Source organism: Podarcis melisellensis, assembly GCF_964234715.1.
Source record: "Podarcis melisellensis genome assembly, chromosome: Z".
Lineage (NCBI taxonomy): Eukaryota > Metazoa > Chordata > Lepidosauria > Squamata > Lacertidae > Podarcis > Podarcis melisellensis.
In genome coordinates this window covers 9,390,550-9,408,182 of record NC_138547.1, presented here as the reverse complement: position 1 = coordinate 9,408,182, position 17,633 = coordinate 9,390,550, and the positions used below count along the sequence as shown (strand labels likewise).

Sequence of the window (17,633 nt, the reverse complement as noted above, 5' to 3'; positions counted from 1 at the left end):
CAAAATCCTGGAGTACGTGATTAGAATGCGGTGGGTTTTTGTGTTGGTGTGGGGTTTCTTTTTACTAGAGATGGAGGTGTGACGTCGTGACTCTAGAAAGCATTAGACCCTTGTGTTGGGTGGGATGTGGGGCTGTGTTGCAAGAGATGGGAAGGGCAGCCCAGCTCTTCAGAATCATTTTGCTCCATGCATCTGTGTGTGCTTTATAGGCCTTTCAGAACATTCCTTCTGCTTGTTTTTTGGGGGGTGGGGGTCCAATTTCCTGCATGCAGATTTTGCTCTGGCTGGGTACAGTATTTTTATACTAGCATGGCTAGATGTTAGCCTCCCCTTGATTTGTTTCCTGCATGTCTTCTGTGGGTTGACCTATTTCAGTTGAAATAAGAAGGCGTTGCTTCTGGGTTTCCCTTTTGTGTGTGTGTGTGTGTGTGTGTGTGTGCGCGCGCGCTTCCAAATGATAATTTCAAAGCAACTTCATCAACAAAACCACAGACCAAGAGAAGCCCAGTTAAGGATGGCACCTTAGCATATTGAGCACCTCCTCTGTGTGAGGAAGGGTGTGGGGAAGTGTAGGAGGAGTGAAGGCCGAAGAAAGCTGTGCTTTGCTGTTGAAATGCATGTGTAGTGGTTCCTTTTAGTACGTTCTCATTAGATAGATGCATGTTGCTCCAGGGTAGGGTTCTGAGATTTTGCTCTTCATGGATCTGGTTCAGTGTTTGGGAAAGATGCTCATCCTTGGGGTCTTCAAGAGCATTCCTTGCATGCACCATCTGTCATTCCAAGGTAGCAGCAGAGAACAGGACTCAGAAATGGAATGGAAAACCATTCCTAGCTTGAGCTTTTTGGATTGCCATATCCCCCACCCCCTTTCTTTAAAAAAAAAAGCTTCTACAAAGGGGCCTCACCAGCTCTAGGCTTTGAGATGCAATGATTTTTTCCACTGTGTTTCTGTGTGTGCATGTCATATAAATGCATATCTATGCCTAACCTTTGTGATGAATCTCCAGCAGCCGAAGATTAATAATCACTCTGTTGTGGGCAGGGAGAATGGAGGAAGACAGCTGTAGGAAAAGGGAGGGAGGAGAGTGATTAGGAGACTCTTATTCTGAAGCAGTCTTTGCTTGGCCGTTGGCTTTTGTTTGGGAGTGCTGTTAGAGCAGACATTTCTCTGCATGGGAGGGTTGGGTATAAGATTTCTCTGCCAATCAGGAGCCGACAGATTGGGGCATGGTGGAGTGTGAGCAGAAGGGAAGTTTGCTTTGCATTTAAGTGGGTGTGGGAGGAGAAATGGAGGTACTGTCACAGTTGTTGGGGGAAACATGTTGGGGTGGGCTTTGGTGGGTGTTTGGAAGGAGCTGGTTGGGCATTGCAGTCTGTGGCTGATTTGTGGGGAGCAGTGTGTGGCTCGAGTCTCGTCTTTGGGGCAGGGTGTAGGGTTCTCCATGGCTCTGTTTTGTGAGAAATACCATTCAGGCTTGCAAACGCTGATTGCAGTTCATATTTATGATTTGATCAAGGTGGTGGGAGTTTGCATCCTTGGCATTTTCATGGAGTTGAAGCAAGTGCCTCCTTTGGTTATAATACACTTCAAAACCCCACTTCCCTTCTCCCTACAAGACAAAGAGATAAAATAGTCCTCATTTAAACACCACTGTTGGATTTGGGATGTTGTCTTTTGGTGGAGTGAAACTTAATAAGGAGCTTTTGGAAGAATGGCTGCAAATGGTGCTCAGTGCATACAAGGCTGGCATCTAATGGGATAGCTGATTTTGCATTCCTGGAGGTAGGGATCGTGAGCACATTGTGCATTGTCTTTGAAAAGCATTGTTGCATGAACTTTGTGGAAGTGTTCAAACTGTTGGTTACGGCTTGCTCTGTCTTCATAGCCTACTCTGTTGACTACCTGCAAAAGCCTTTGCCAACTGTGTTGGTTGGGGCTGATGGGAATTATAGTCCACAATATCTGGAGAGCACTAGGTTGGTGAAGGCTGCTCTACAGTATCTTCTGGTTTCCCAGGTACTTCAGAGAATTTTGAATTTCCTCTCTGTCCCTAAACAATACCTACCTTGTTTGATAGGGGTGTCTGCTTCAAAGATCCTCAAGTATAGCAATCAAACCAGCCACCTCAAACCCTGTGGCGTTTTGCTGGAATTGAAGCACACAAATGAAAAGCCTGCTGCCAATTTTTATTATGGGGCTGGGATAGTGAGAGAAATTGCTTTTGGTGAGCATGGATGCAAAAGAGCCATAGCCTTGTGTTAGAGTTCTTGCCATATGCATGCTCATTGTCCCAGGTTCAATCCCTGGGATATCCATTTGGAGCTGAACATGTTCCCTGCCTGAAACCCCGGGGAGCCTCTGCCAGTCAGTGTCTACAATACTGAGCTGGATGGACCAATGGGTCTGACACAGTATAAGGCAGCTCCCCATGTTCCCTTTCTTTATGCTAACATGGAGTGCCCTGGTTTTTCTTTTTCGTGGCTTGCACTTTGTTCGCAGCCATGAAACACACCTCTTAACAGATGAAACATTGGATTAGTTTCTAGGATTCTGAGTCTCCCTTGAAAGGGAGCTGCTTCGGTATATGCTGCACACCTGATTCATGTTTGCTCACCCTCCGATGCTGCGCCTGTTCAGTGTGTCCCAGACTGACACTGGGACTGGAAAAAGGGGGGCCTCTTGGAAAGCAAATTCATGGAGGACAAGGCTAGCAGTGACTACTGGACACATTGACTGTGTTCTTCTTCCGCTGTCAGAGGTGTTTTGCCTCTGAGTGTCAGTTACTGGGAGTTGCAAGTGAGAAGAGAGTGCTGTTGTGCTCTGAGGTGCTGCTTGCAGGCTTCCTATTGGCACATCTGGTGAGAGGGAAAAGCAAAATGCTCACTGTAGCAGGAAGGATCTGGGGGGCAAAAGGACACATACCTTCTTGTCTGCAAGAATTCATTTAACACAGTGCACTTGCTTCTGAGCACAGCCAAGTTTTTTCGGGTTGTGGACTGCCAAAACCCAGAAGTACCAGAACGGGTTACTTCCAGGTTTCGGCAGTCGTGCATGCGCAGAAGTGCTAAATCGCGCTTTGCGCATGCACAGAAGCACCGAATTACAACCCGTGTGTGCGCAGACGCGCCACTGCGGGTTGCGGACGCTGCAGGTTGTGTACATGCATCCCACACGGATCATGTTCGCAACCCGAGTGCCCACTGTACTCTTACCAGGAGCATAAGAAGCTGTCTTTTGCCAGGTGGAACCATTGGCCCACCTAGCTCAGTCCTTGCCCAGCCCTACTTGTGGCTGCCGGGGATTGAACCTGGACCTTTCTGCAGGCAAAGCAAATGCTCCAGAACTGAGCTGTGGGCCTTTCCAGGAACCTATGAACCAGCGTTATACAGAGTCAGACCATTTGTCAGTCTTAGCCCAGTATTGTCAACTCGGACTGGCAGCAGCTCTTTGAGGTCTTGAGTGGAGACAGGTTCATTTCCCACATTTTGCTACTTCATCCTATTATTATTTTTCTTCTGTATAAACACAAAAAAACCTGGTGATGCCAGGGATGGAACTGGGGTTTTTCTGCAGGCAAAGCATATAATATTCACCACCACTGGGTTATAGCCATTCCCCCAGATCTCTGGGAGATAGGGAGGATTACTTATATTGTTTATTTCTTCGAAAGGTCCCTTTGCCATAAGATCCCAAGGTGGTTTGCAGCAATAGAATACAGTGGACGCTCGGGTTGCGAACATGATCTGTGCAGGAGCGGCACGTCCGCGCATGCGCACAGCGTGATTTAGTGCTTCTGCGCATGTGCAACTGCCGAAACCTGGAAGTAATCTGTTACGGTAGTTCCGGGTTTCGGTGGTCTGTAACCCGAAAAAAACGCAACCTGAAGCATCTGTAACCCGAGGTATGACTATATACAATTATAAAAGCAAATGAAACCATTGCAGTTATAAAACACACAATTGGAATGCAACAATACAAATTCAAGCAGAAGAGGGAGTTCTGCAAAACAAAACACTTTAGCTTTTGAATTTAGTTAATAGTTGTATTTTGTTTTTCCAGTGACAATCTTCATCTCAAAGCGGCTCACAATAATAGCAGTGACATTAAAATTAGCCAGCATTACAATAGCCACAACCACGTCATAAACACAATAGGATATAAATACGGCAGAAAGTGAATGAAGTAAACAGTCCAATTCAATACAAACTTAATAAAAGAAATGGCTGCTGAGCGCCGGCCTTGTGCCAGGCGACATACTGGCTTTTGCTGCACTGAACGCAGAAGCAGCGCAAAAACCTTTCATGGTTGTTCGTCTAGACTTCTTTTTCACCTTCGAAGAAAGGAATCCGTTGCTTCTGTGTTGTTTTTGGAGGAGTGGAGCAACAGGTTCCGAAGAGGAACCAGATTGTCTTCCTGTCCATCAAAAACGATAAAGGGCATGGAGCAGTTCACCTCGGCTGAAGTGCCTGGGACTTTGTAGCTTAGAGGAAAGGCAAGTCAGAAGTGACATGGTAGAAGTTTATGAAACTTTGCAAGGCATGGAGAAGTGGATAGGGAAAAGCTTTTGCCTCTCTCTCATAACACTGGAACTAGCGGACATCCAGTGAAGTTGGACGTTGGAAGGTTCAGGACAGACAGAAGAAAATACTATTTTTTTACACCGCACGTGGAACCCTCTCTTACAGGAGGCAGTGATGGCCACTAACTTGGGCTGCACAGATTAATGGAGAATAAGGTTGATCAGCGACTGCTAGCCATGATGGAGGCTGTGTTCTACCTCTGTGGTTGGAAGTAGGGATGCTTCTGAATGCAAGTTGCTGGAAAGCACAGGAAAGGGCAGGTGGGCTCTTGTGCTCAGGTCCTACTTTAAGGGTTCACACAGGCATTTGGTTGGCATCTTTGAGAACGTGATGCTCTACTAGATATGCCATCGACTGATTGAGCATGGCTCTTCTTAACGTTAATTACTTGGAGGTTTTGAGTTGGATGCGTTATCTAGATCGCCAGGGTTTGTTTCAAACACTTAACTCTGCTGCACTATAGGACTTAAGTGATTATTTTTACTGTTAGCTTAGCCTTGCTTTTTTTGGAAATATTTTTTGCCGTCGTCGTCATCCCCACCCCCTCCGGATACTTCATTTCATTTTTATGTTCCTATATTCGGCCTATTATTGCCTGTATTCCTAAGTACGTACATAGACCGGAGAAAAAGTTATATGGAAATGTGAAGCTGCTTTATTTGTTTATTTCTGGGTTAGATAATTGGTCTTCATAGCCCAAAACTATCTGCTCTGAGTGCGAGCAGCTTTTGAAGATCCGAGACTTCTTAGCAGAGACTCTTTTTACATCAGGGATGTGAAACCTCAGACCTAGAGGCCAAATGTGGCTCTCTAGGACCCTGCCTCGCCCTTGGGAGCCTCCTCAGACCAGACTTTCTGAGCCGTGGGTCCCCGTATTTTATTGGACTACAACTCCCATCATCCCTAGCTAGCAGGACCAGTGGTCAGGGATGATGGGTGTTGTAGTCCAACAAACATACAGGGACCCAAGGTTCAGAAAGGCCGCCTTAGGCAATGCACTCCCCTCAACCACATATCCTCCTTGAGACTTTTTGCCTGGCTGGCAAGCATCTTGCTTTCATGGCTGGAGGATAGACATATAAGGAACACCAGGTTAGGGTGAGAGTTCTGGCTTGAATTAGACCCATGTAGTGAAGATTATATGGGAATGTCAGAGACTGCCTTAAACCCTTATATAACCAGTGGTCTGCAGGTGAGTTTCTCCTGCAAGTTCCAAAGATCTCAGGAGCCCCACTCTGCAGTAACTTAGAGCAGAGCTTTGGAAGTGGCTGCCCCCATTGTGTAGATTAGCATTCCTATTGAGATACCCACTATCTTCACTTTCCAAAAACAGTTTGCTTCTTTCTGTTTCCCCAGCTGGATAAATGGATCTTTGCCACGTGTACCTAGTTTATATTGGTTTTGCTTTGTTTTAAATGTGTTGGCTGCTTTTTTGTACTTTTAACTGTTTGTTTGTTTTGCAGCTTTTATTGTGCATCATCACCTTCAGACAATTTTATAGAAGGCAATTAATAAATTAATGGTGATGATAACAGTAATAATAATATTCTACTCCAGACTTAGCTCTTTTAACCCAGCAGTGGGAAACCACCAACTCACTTTCCTAATTAGTCCCACCAAGCCTCTCCATGTGGCCAAGCCATGTTTATATATGATGTCAGGGTTGATGGGAGTTGTGGGTCTTGCACAGTTGGCATTTGTCAATGTCAACAATCAGCTGATCGTTGTTGCTTCTACCCATTCTCCAATGATCATCTGGTCAGGATATAACCACTACACTTGCTTGTAACTTTCTGGCAGTTTCTTGTTGCAGCTACTTGGGAGTAATTCTTTTTCTCTTTTTGCCTATGGGACTCAGCTCTGGTTTGGGGAAGAAAGCATGTCCTACTCAGCAGTGCCTCTTGCTAATTTATAAGCATATAAGAATCTGAATTTCCTCTCCTCCCTTTTTCTTTTAGCAAGCTCTAATGAATAAAGGAGAAGCCAGAAAAGAGATTTGTATGAAGACAGAGCTGCTGAAAGATATCACCAACAGCAAGGAAGAAGGTAAGCAATGCATTCTGCTTGGGGCTGACCTTATGGGCATCCTTTTCAGGCCAGAACGCTTGCACTTCTGGTCCCTCTTGTAAACCTTAGGGTGCCTGGTGTTAAGGGAGGAAAACCTTGCATTAAAGCAAGAATGCAGGCAAACAACCATGGTATTTGACCAGGTGAATTCGTTATCGGCATATATTCAGGCTGTGCAGAAGACACCCCAAATAAATGTAACACAATCCTACGTGGGTCAACCCAGAAGCAAGTTCTATTGAGTTCAGTGATGCTTATTCCCAAGCAAGTAGAATGGCGATCTAGGTCTTGGAGCTATGCAATGGGTTTAAAACACACATTTTATTTCCTTTCTGAATCACTTTGGTAAAAAAAAAAATGTTTTGGATCTGCACTGGTCAAGTCCCTAAGAGAGGACAAAGTGAATGTAGATCTTACATTTTTAATTGTAGCAAACATTTCTTTAGCAGGGGTGTTCAACCTCTGTGTCTTACAATGCTCCCCGTCAAGGGAAAACCATTTAAAAAATGAATATAAACCACCACAGGTATACACACAACTTGAAATGTTTATAGTGTTATTTAACAGCTGCAATACTCTTGCAGTTCAGTGACACAGATAGAGTTCCTCAGTGAAATGTGAATTTGAAGAAACCACCAGAATGTTTGTTTTCTGTTGAGAATGTCCACCTTGTTTGTCTACGTACAGTTGCATACTATCTTAAATTTGAGACAGCATGTGTGGAATTAGCTCATTTTATATCCTCATGACCCTGTTGTGGGAGGGTAGACTTGCCTGAGATTGATCTTGAGGGACAATTTGAGAAATGTCCTTTCTTATAAGCATAAGAACTCCCGTGCTGTAAGGTGGACCAAGAGTGTTGGCTTTGAATGTGGGAGATTTTGGTTGAGCTAGTTTGTGGTCATCTGCAGAAATGGTGTCTGTAGAAAAGGTGTGAAATTGTTGAGAATATTTGTGCTCATCCTTGTACTTCATTGATCCTCCCACCCCACAAATATACACACAATGAAGACCAAGATAGTTATGAGCAGCACCTGGTGATAAAACAGGCTAACAAGGCCCTGGAGTACGGGCCATAATTTTCGTAATACTGCACTGGCTTTTGATGAAAATGAGGATTCTAGTGCACAAGGATCCGTGTGTGTGTGTGTGTGTGTGTGTGTGTGTGTACCCACACCCACACCTGTATACATAAACACACACACACACACACACACAGAGAGGGGGGGGGGAGGGAGAGAGAGGAGGAGAGTATTCCGGAAGGGCATTCATTGCAGTAGAAAAGTAATACTATGGTTATTAAAATAATGAGTTGCTTTATGAACTTTGCTTTGTAGAACAAATAAAATAAAGTAAGTTGATCAAAACCATATCTGCAGATACTGTATACAATAAGTAATCCATATTGTGGAAAGCCGTTCTTGAATAAAAATATCTTCAGTGGGTGCCTAGACAAGTTTCCCCCTATATTGGTCTAGTTATCAAAGGAGCCAACTAGTTTGTGGGTTAAAAGAATAAGCAATAATAGAATCATTTTAATAAACTGTTAAATACAATAGCACTGCCTTTACAAATTCTAAGAATAATAAAATAAATTCTTCAGGTGTATATCTGAATTGATGCATAAATGACTGGGGCACACTTTGGAGAGGTGTGTATTTAAAATATTTCCAATATAGATCCAGACTGGAATATAAATATCACTTATAAAAGGCTGAGTGAAAGAGGAAGGTCTTTGGTAGGCACTGATAAGATGACAGAGACAGCACCTGTCTGACCTGAAATGGAAGGGAGTTCCAACGAGCAGAAGCTCTCTCTTCCAGTATGCTGTTGAAAACCAGTAGCTGGGAGTCAAAAGTGGGGAAATACTGTTGCACCAGGTGCTGCTTTCGGGCTTCCCAGAGTCATATTACTTTGAGAATTGGATGGTGGACTAGATGTGCTTTTGGCCTCAAATAGCCAAGGTTTCCTTATGCTTGGAAGAACATAGGAAGTTGCTGTATATTGAGTCAGACCAGTGGTCCACCTAGCTCAGTATTTTATACACTGGCCGAGGGGATTGTACCTGGAGTTGCTGGGGTTTGAATCTGAAACTTTATATGCATAGAAAGCAGGTATGTTCCTTTCAGCCTTCACTCCATCTATCCCCCTCTTTTTCTGCCTCCAGGATTTAATGCTATGGCAGCAGATGAAAATGCCATAGAGAAGCAAATTGGAGAGCCAAAGATGGCCCCTGGAGGTGAAACCAATGGCTCCTATGAAAGCAACGAAGCCAAGAGCCACACAAATGCAGCTAAGAATCCTCAGGACAGTGTAAAAGTGAGCCAAGGGGACTCCACTGCGAAGCTGAGCAGAGTAGCAGAGAACGGCATTTCTGAGAGAGACAGTGACACTGGGAAGCAGAACCACATAAAAGCAAACGATTTCATGCATACTTCGGTCACGGGGAGCAATGGCTACATTTTGCCGAAGCAGATGGCTCATGGGCCGCCCAAACGGACTTCTAGTGGGGCTTTTGCCACGAAGACACTTCCCGCAGGAGGAGGCAAAGCAAAGGCGATGAGCACCTTCTCCCAGGCACAGGCTGCTCTGCCGGCTAAGTCTGGGGAGGGTGGGAATGAAATGGAGGCTAAGAAATCAGCAGCGGCACCTGCCAGCGTCAAGATCCACAGAGCTCGAAAGACTATGCCCAAGCCCACCTCTAGCCTGGTAAAGTATACATAAAGTATGGTGGCACTGTGGGTAAAACCTCAGCGCCTAGGACTTGCCGATTGTCAGGTCGGCGGTTTGAATCCCCGCGGCGGGGTGCGCTCCCATTGCTCGGTCCCAGCGCCTGCCAACCTAGCAGTTCGAAAGCACCCCCGGGTGCAATAGGGACCGCTTACTAGCGGGAAGGTAAACGGCGTTTCCGTGTGCTGTGCTGGCTCGCCAGATGCAGCTTGTCACGCTGGCCACGTGACCCGGAAGTGTCTCCGGACAGCGCTGGCCCCTGGCCTCTTAAGTGAGATGGGCGCACAACCCTAGAGTCTGACACGACTGGCCCGTACGGGCAGGGGTACCTTTACCTTTAATAAATTGTGGGGCGAGGTGTGTGTGGGTGTGTAGAAGTTGGGTGTGTGTGAGTGTGGGCCAGTGTAAGCTTGAGGCTGTTGTGCAACATTTATTCTCTCCCCAGGTGTCTGTCAAACTTGAATGTCTCTGTAGAATTCTGGGGGTTCCCAGCTCCTGAGAAGAATGACTTCTGGGGCAAACTCAGGCTAGAGTTACTTTATCTGTAACTTTGATTTAGAAAAAGATTTTGTGATCTTCTAGGAGTTGCCAATGTGGTGCCAGTGAACACAACAGCAGCCTTCAGGTCCTGCCCTGGTTCCCATTCTCTGAACACACACATACACTGTCCCCTTGGTCATGACGAGGTCAGGCGGTTACTTCTTTTCTCGCTTGAAAAGTGCATAGAGCTGAAGGAGGAAGTTGGAAGAGGGGCACTCTTTCCCACTTCCTCTTCAAGCTCTATGTGCTTTTCCAGGCTCAGGTTAATGGCTCCAGCTTTCAAACAGATCCCTTGGAAAAGGAAGTGAACGTGTGCACCTTTTCTTTCTGCCTACTGTTTGAGGAGCGGCTGCTGATTCAGGGTCAGTGAGAGAGACTTGATCAGAAGAGTAATATCTGTAGTACTCCCTCAAAAAATCCAAAGGTGCCCACAGATGTTGCAAAGGTTGAGAACACCTGTTGTAGGAGCACCATGACCAGCAAGTGTCCTTTGAAGTGGTTTTTTTTGCATTCACCCATTCATTTCCTTCATTAAATTGTATAGCTGGAACATTCTGTGCTCATCCTGTAACAAGAGCAGTTGATATATCTCTCCCTTCTTCGGTAGGGGATGATACCTCTGTTTCTCCCATCTCTTGCAGACAGTGCACAAGGAACTGGCTTGATGGTTTCATGCCTTTAAGATCTGCCCTGGTGTAATTGTATCTCTATTTGTATTTTTTATATACAAATATCTATCATCTATCTATCTATCTATCTATCTATCTATCTATCTATCTATCTAATCTATCTCTATCTATCTATCTATCTATCTATCATCTATCTATCTATCTATCTATCTATCTATCTATCTATCATCTATCTATCTATCTATCTATCTATCTATCTATCTATCTATCTATCATCTATCTCTATCATCTATCTATCTATCTATCATCTATCTATCATCTATCTATCTATCATCTATCTATCTATCATCTATCTATCTATCTATCTATCTATCTATCTATCTATCTATCATCATCTATCATCTATCTATCTATCATCTATCTATCTATCTATCTATCTATCTATCATCTATCTATCTATCTATCTATCTATCATCTATCTATCTATCTATCATCTATCATCTATCTATCTATATCTATCTATCTATCATCTATCTATCTATCTATCTATCTATCATCTATCTATCTATCTATCTATCTATCTATCTATCTATCTATCATCTATCTCTATCATCTATCTATCTATCTATCATCTATCTATCTATCATCTATCTATCTATCATCTATCTATCATCTATCTATCTATCATCTATCTATCTATCATCTATCTATCTATCTATCTATCTATCTATCTATCTATCTATCATCTATCTATCTATCTATCTATCTATCTATCTATCTATCATCTATCTATCTATCTATCTATCATCTATCTATCTATCTATCTATCATCTATCTCTAGAAGATCATGTGGCTGAGCTTTATACAGCCAGGCACCCAAGACATTGATCGATAAACATTTACACAACTTACACATGTGTGATTCTTGCATGAAGCTCAGGTCTTCTTTAAGCTTGCCAGTAGATTCTTGGTTCTTGGATTTATTGGCTCATCAGCAATCCTTCCACATTTTCCAGAGCAGCTGCCCTGGGGCAGGCTGTAGACAACTGGGATTGTGTTCAGGGAGGCTTTGCTCAGAGTGCATAAACAGCTCTATAATTCTTCCACCTGGCATTGATTTTTAAAGGCTCCTGCACTTGTGTGTTGTTAACAGGGACCTAGGATTGTGGTAGTGGTGGTTCACCTTTCAGAAATGTGTTTCCAACAGCCTATTCTCACCTGATGCCTGGCAAGTGTATTTAAGGTGCAGGAAGGAATTGCTTGAATTTGTATAGTCAGAGCACGTCAAAGTGCAAGTAGATAAATAGGTACCGCTCCAGCGGGAAGGTAAATGGCGTTTCCGTGTGCTGCTCTGGTTCGCCAGAAGCAGGTTATATTTGCTGGCCACATGACCCAGAAGCTGTACGCTGGCTCCCTCGGCCAATAAAGCAAGATGAGCGCCGCAACCCCAGAGTCGGCCACGACTGGACCTAATGGTCAGGGGTCCCTTTACCTTTACCTCATGTTATGTTTGTTTCAGGTTGCACGTTTTCAGGTTGCGTCCTGCGGCGACCCGGAAGTACCAGAAAGGGTTACTTCCGGGTTTCGCCGCTTATGCGTGCACTGACGTGCAAAATGATGTCACGCGCATACACAGAAGAGGTGAATCGTGATCTGTGTGTGCACAGACGTGGGTTGCGTTCTTTTCAGGTTACGAACGGGCTTCCGGAATGGATCCCATTCGCAACCACAGGTACCACTGTATATATAAGTTATTCAGGTAAAAGGCTGCTGAAGATGCCTTGATTCTTCCAGCAAATCATGAGGGTAAGCAGAGAAACTCACCAGCATTGAGCCAAGGTTTAGAATGGAGAAAGGCTATGTATTGTAGATGTTTATGCAGAGGTAGGGAACCTCAGGGCTGGAGGCCAAATGCGCCCCTTGAAGCCTCTCTTTCTGGCCCTCGGAACTCTCCCCAGGCCACTGATCCTCTCTGATACTACTTCCACCTCCAGTGTTTTTGTTTATCTGGAATGTCTCCTTGAACTCTCATCATGTCTCCTGCTTGCCGAATGGAGGGTAGAGAGGGATGTGTGTAGAAATTAGCTTACTGTACGGAGGAACAAATTTACATTCATGCCTTGCCCACCACTGGCATGTGGACCTCTTAGCTGAAAAAGGGAACTCCAGGACGGAATGCGGTACTTGGACAGCTGCCAAAATCTCCCCACTGCCTTGTTAGCTGAAAATAGTGGCAGCTAGGGATTTGTGATTTTTCTCTTCCCTGGAACAGTTATGGACAGCCCCCCCCCCCCAATTTATGCACATTCAATAAGCGCATGACCATGTATATGTGAATCTCACTGAACCTGGAAGTCACCTGGAAACATCATGAACACATCACTGAAACATCATTTGGTGCAAAGCTTATTATATATCTGAGTTTCTGGCTATACCCCCTTCACCAGCAACTTCTGAGTCTGCAGCCTGTTTGAGTTACATATCTCTGCATTGACCTGTGTAGAAAGCCTGTTGGTTTTCATAAGAATCACCCATTCAGGGTTTTCTTAGGCTGCCCTTTGAAGCAAAGGCACTGTCAAAATGTTCATTTGCTTCAGATTAGACCTACTGAAATAAATGTGCTTTTAGAAGTAACTGACCCAGCTATGGACCTTATAGAAGAACAGGGATAATGTGCTTTCTGCAGCGAAAGCTTCTGTTTGGCCACTGTCATCACTGGAGGTTAACGCTGAACCTGAGAAGAGTGTCACATTTATATTTTCAGCCACAGATTTCTGATGGTAAAGAGGGAAGGGAGGAAAAACCCTGACTGCAACCCCGGAGAGCTACTGACAGTCAGTGTAGACCGGCAGTTAGATGATTTCATTTTGCTATTAAACACTTTATTCTCTTCCTAGAATGAACTGTACTGCTTCAGTTTCACAGGTGTGGATCAGATTTTTAAAGTTCTCACTATGTTAAAAACACATCTCCAGTAGGTAGAAATAAACAGAGCAAGGGATTTATCTGATTATCAAGAAGTTTTCTGGTTCTTCATCCTGCGGGTTTAATACTTGAACTGTGAATTAGGCTGGAAACAAATGAGGCATCAGATTGCCTGGTTATGGCAAAAATATTATGCGTGATCTTTTTCTTCCATTTGATTTCTGAGCCAAATTAGCTGATAATAATAATTTCATTATTTATACGCCACCAATCTGGCAGGGTTGCTACTTAATTTTTGGTGCCTGAAAAAAAGCTAGGGTAGTTAATTCATTATTTTCACCCCTTACTTTTCTCTTTTCGACAACTTTCCTCTATTATCCTGAAGGGTTTCCTTCGATGTTTATTTTACCGGGAAGCAAATTGCCTTAAAACACAGGTGGGGAAATTCAGGCCTGGGGGCCAAATCCATCTCCCTGAACCCCTCTATCTGGCCCTTGGAATTTCCTCTAGGCCACACCACTTACTGACTCTGCTCATGCCCTGAGTGTGTTTTGCTTACCTGGAATGTACCCTTGAACATGTCTGGATGAGGTTTAGGAGAGCAGAGTGTGTAGGAGATACTCAACTACAGTGGTACCTCTCGTTGCGAATGGGATCCGTTACGGAGCCCCTTTCGCAACATGAGCAGAACGCAACCCGCGTCTGTGTGTGCTGCAATTCGCTGCTTCTGCGCATGCGCATGATGTCATTTTGAATGTCTGCGCATGCGCGAGTGGCAAAACCTGGAAGTAACCCTTTCCAGTACTTCCGGGTCAACCGCCGGACGCAACCTGAAAAGATTTAACCTGAAGCAAACATAAGAGCTATGAAAGTAAAATTGCTCCAGCCACTTTTGTCTCTGGCCCTACCTACCTACCCCTGGCATGCAGCCCTTGGAAAGTTGCCAGGAAAGAATATGGTCATGGAATTGTAGTGTTGGAAAAGGGACCCTTAGGGTAATCTAGTCAAATCCTTCAGTACATGAATCTTTTGGCCATTGTGGGGCTTGAATCCATAACACTTAGATTAAGAGCCTCATGCTCTACTGACTGAGTCTTCTCAGTTCCTCGGGCAAAAATTAAGTTCCTTACCCCTGGCCTTAAAGAAAGGGAAGATTTTGGGAGAAATGTCCATCTGTTTGGTTTTTTCCCTTTTCCCCTGCAGCATTTTAGGACTTAAAAATAAAGGTGTACGTATGTAAATGTCTGTGTGTTACAACTGAGCTTTCCATAGAATCATATGAGTTGGAAGGGACTCCAGGGGTCATCTATTCCAACCCTGTGCAATGCAGGAATCTCAACTAAAGCATCCATGACAGGTGGCCATGATCTTGCAGGTTTACTTCCTTTCTGTTATATAAGGACTATCTTCTTGTTTTTGTTTTCGATCTGGGATTTTTTAGTCTCTTTGGCATCTGTTGCATTTTTTTCTTCCTCCGAAATGTAAGTCTCCTTGCATTGGAATTGCTGTTGTCACTGTTTTGGCTCTGAATCGGCAGCCAATTTGAAACTCTTAGTTGAGAGCAAGACTCCAGGAAAACACTCCAGGGACTTTCCTTTAATCATTTCATATAAGAGACTGACATGTGTAAGTGACCCGGTCTTGTCCCAGGCTATTGCAATGCTGGTGGAAGACAGCTCTGTTGTTGATTTTGCTATATTATATTATATTATATTATATTATATTATATTATATTATATTATATTATATTACAACTTGCTGGTCACTTGTTATGCAAAAAGGTCTCTGTTAGGGTTGCCATATTTAAAAGAGCAAAAAAGAGGAAACATTTGATAATAAAAATAAAAAATAAAAATGGGGGGAGGGGTGGTATTTAAGAGATACCAATGAAAGTAGAGTAAGAGCAAAAAGAAGATATAGTTAAAAGAAAAGTGTTGCCCCCCAAGGGAAAGAATTAAAAATAGAAATAATAAGAGGGAATTATTGTTTTTAATAATATTGAAAATAACAACAGCAACAACAACGATGATGATGATGATAATAATAATGATAATAATAATAATAATAAACCAATATATATGTGTATATATGTGGAGAATAAAGAAAAAGAAAAAAGCGGGTAGAGGGAAGGGTGTGTGTTTGTATATAAAAATAATATATATCTGAATGAAATCGAACTGTAGGGTCCAATCGATGTCAAAAATAGAAAGTTAAAGAAAATTGAAAACAGAGAATTATAAGGTCAAATTAATGTTAAAGATCAAAGGAAAATAATAAAAAATAGACATAAAATTCAAACCCAAGGATGGTCCAAACTGCAGAAGCAACAACAGCAGGCTTGTGGGGCTCAGCCATGTGTGAGAGAGTTTGGGGGTGGTGGCAATATTGGGGAGTGGGGTTGGGTTAGACTTCTCCCCTCTGCCCCCACACGGGAGGGCTCTGCCCCACGGTCCCGGGGTGGGGGCCCTGATCCCCCGCAAGCAGCTGGCATGAAGCGGGAAAAGGAGGGAAGGCCTCTCCGGCCCCCTCTAAATGTTGCTCAGAGGCTGCAACTGTGTGGGGGCCTCCTTTCAACGCTGCCCTATTCCCCAATGCTTGCCCCCGGTCGTGAGGGCCGCTGAGATCCTGCTCGCGAGTAGTGCCCAGGAGCACTGCTTGCCTTCTGGTGTAGAAGCAGGCCCTTGCCGGGCAGCTGCTCTGTCTCAATGGCCTGGCAAGCTGGTCTTACCATACCTGGAGGGTGGGCCGAGGGTACCCCACAAGCCTGTCTCCTGCTTCCTACCTCCCAGTTGGGTGAAGGTGGTAGTGCCCAGCAGAATAATAATAATAATAATAATAATAATAATAATAATAATAATATCAATAATAATAATAATATTTTTTTATTTATATCCCGCCCTCCCCAGCCGAAGCCAGGCTCAGAGCGGCTAACAACAATAAAAGTAACACAGCATTCTAAAATCAATTCATTTTAAAATCAATTCAAAATCAAATTAATGGCAACTATTGGGCTAGAGTTCTGTGAGGATTACCAAAGGAGGGGGGTCAGACTGTGCCTTGGCCAAAGGCCTGCTGAACAGCTCTGTCTTGCAGGCCCTGTGGAAAGATGTCAAGTCCCACAGGGCCCTAGTCTCTTGTGACAGAGCGTTCCACCAGATCGGGGCCACAGCCGAAAAAGCCTTGGCTCTGGTTGAGGCCAGCCTAACCTCTCTGTGGCCTGGGACCTCCAAGATGTTTTTGTTTGAAGACCGTAAGGTCCTCCTCCTTGGGACATACCAGGAGAGGCGGTCCCGTAAGTATGAGGGTCCTAGGTCGTATAGGGCTTTAAAGGTTAAAACCAGCACCTTAAACCTGATCCTGTACTCCACCGGGAGCAACAGCAGCAGAAAACGTCAGTTGCACAACAACACCAGAGTCCTATAAGATGCCTAGGAGTTGTATTCCACTTTAGTTCTACTCAGAGTAGTCCCACTGAAATTAACAGACATGACTGAGGTCTGTTAATTTCAATACTCTTAACTTGATTGAATTAATACAATGGGTTTTTATCACTCTCTCTTTATTGGTTTACCTATGATCCACTATCATTCTTTCATGTGAACGGCTGCTCTTAATAAGATACTTATCACTGCCTGTACTTTTCTGGTTTCATTTCCTGGTCTCACAATTGATGATTCTGACTGCACGCCCCTCCCCAGGCACCCCAATATGTGTACATCCTTGAAACTCAGGACACTTAGTTGATCTGATGAAGTGTACTCTATAAAACCTTATGCCATAATAAATTAATGTGAGACTTTTTTGAGACTCATGTGAGACCTAGTTTGCTTGCCTTTTGGGGGCTAGCCGAGGAGAGACACAGAGCTTGCCTTTCCATACTAGAGGTGGAGAAGAAGGCTGCTTCTCTGTTTGATTGTCATCACAGGTGCAGTGAAGGATAATCTCTCTTCTGTCTGCCCACTGACCTGCCCTCATGGAATTCCATACACTCTGTCCGCATGCATTTAGTGTTCTAGTGTGGCAACCAGGCTACCCCTTATATACCATGGGTTGTATCCAGTACTCAGAATAGGACCCATTTAAATAGATGGACATGACTAACTTAGGTGCATTAACTTCAGTTGGTGTACTCTGAAGTTTGATGCAACCCAAAGCACCTGG

At 44.1% G+C, this 17,633-nt stretch overlaps 2 protein-coding genes across 10 annotated transcripts in view; one reads left to right on the top strand and one right to left on the bottom strand.

Moving 5' to 3' along the window:
- The window catches only part of SLC31A2 (solute carrier family 31 member 2), a 766,698-nt gene that overhangs the window by 42,282 nt on the left and 706,783 nt on the right, over nt 1–17,633 (bottom strand). The window lies entirely within an intron of this gene.
- Nucleotides 1–17,633, top strand: part of EHMT1 (euchromatic histone lysine methyltransferase 1) — a 139,140-nt gene that overhangs the window by 60,034 nt on the left and 61,473 nt on the right. For 8 of the 9 annotated variants that reach the window (XM_081896307.1, XM_081896304.1, XM_081896303.1 and 5 more), the window contains 2 exons: nt 6,540–6,627; nt 8,816–9,357. In XM_081896307.1, the coding sequence (XP_081752433.1) occupies nt 6,549–6,627; nt 8,816–9,357 (621 nt within the window). In that variant the 5' untranslated portion in view covers nt 6,540–6,548. Of the gene's footprint in view, nt 1–1,188; nt 1,294–6,539; nt 6,628–8,815; nt 9,358–17,633 lie in introns of those variants that run through there. The other variant, XM_081896305.1, reaches the window with a different exon arrangement.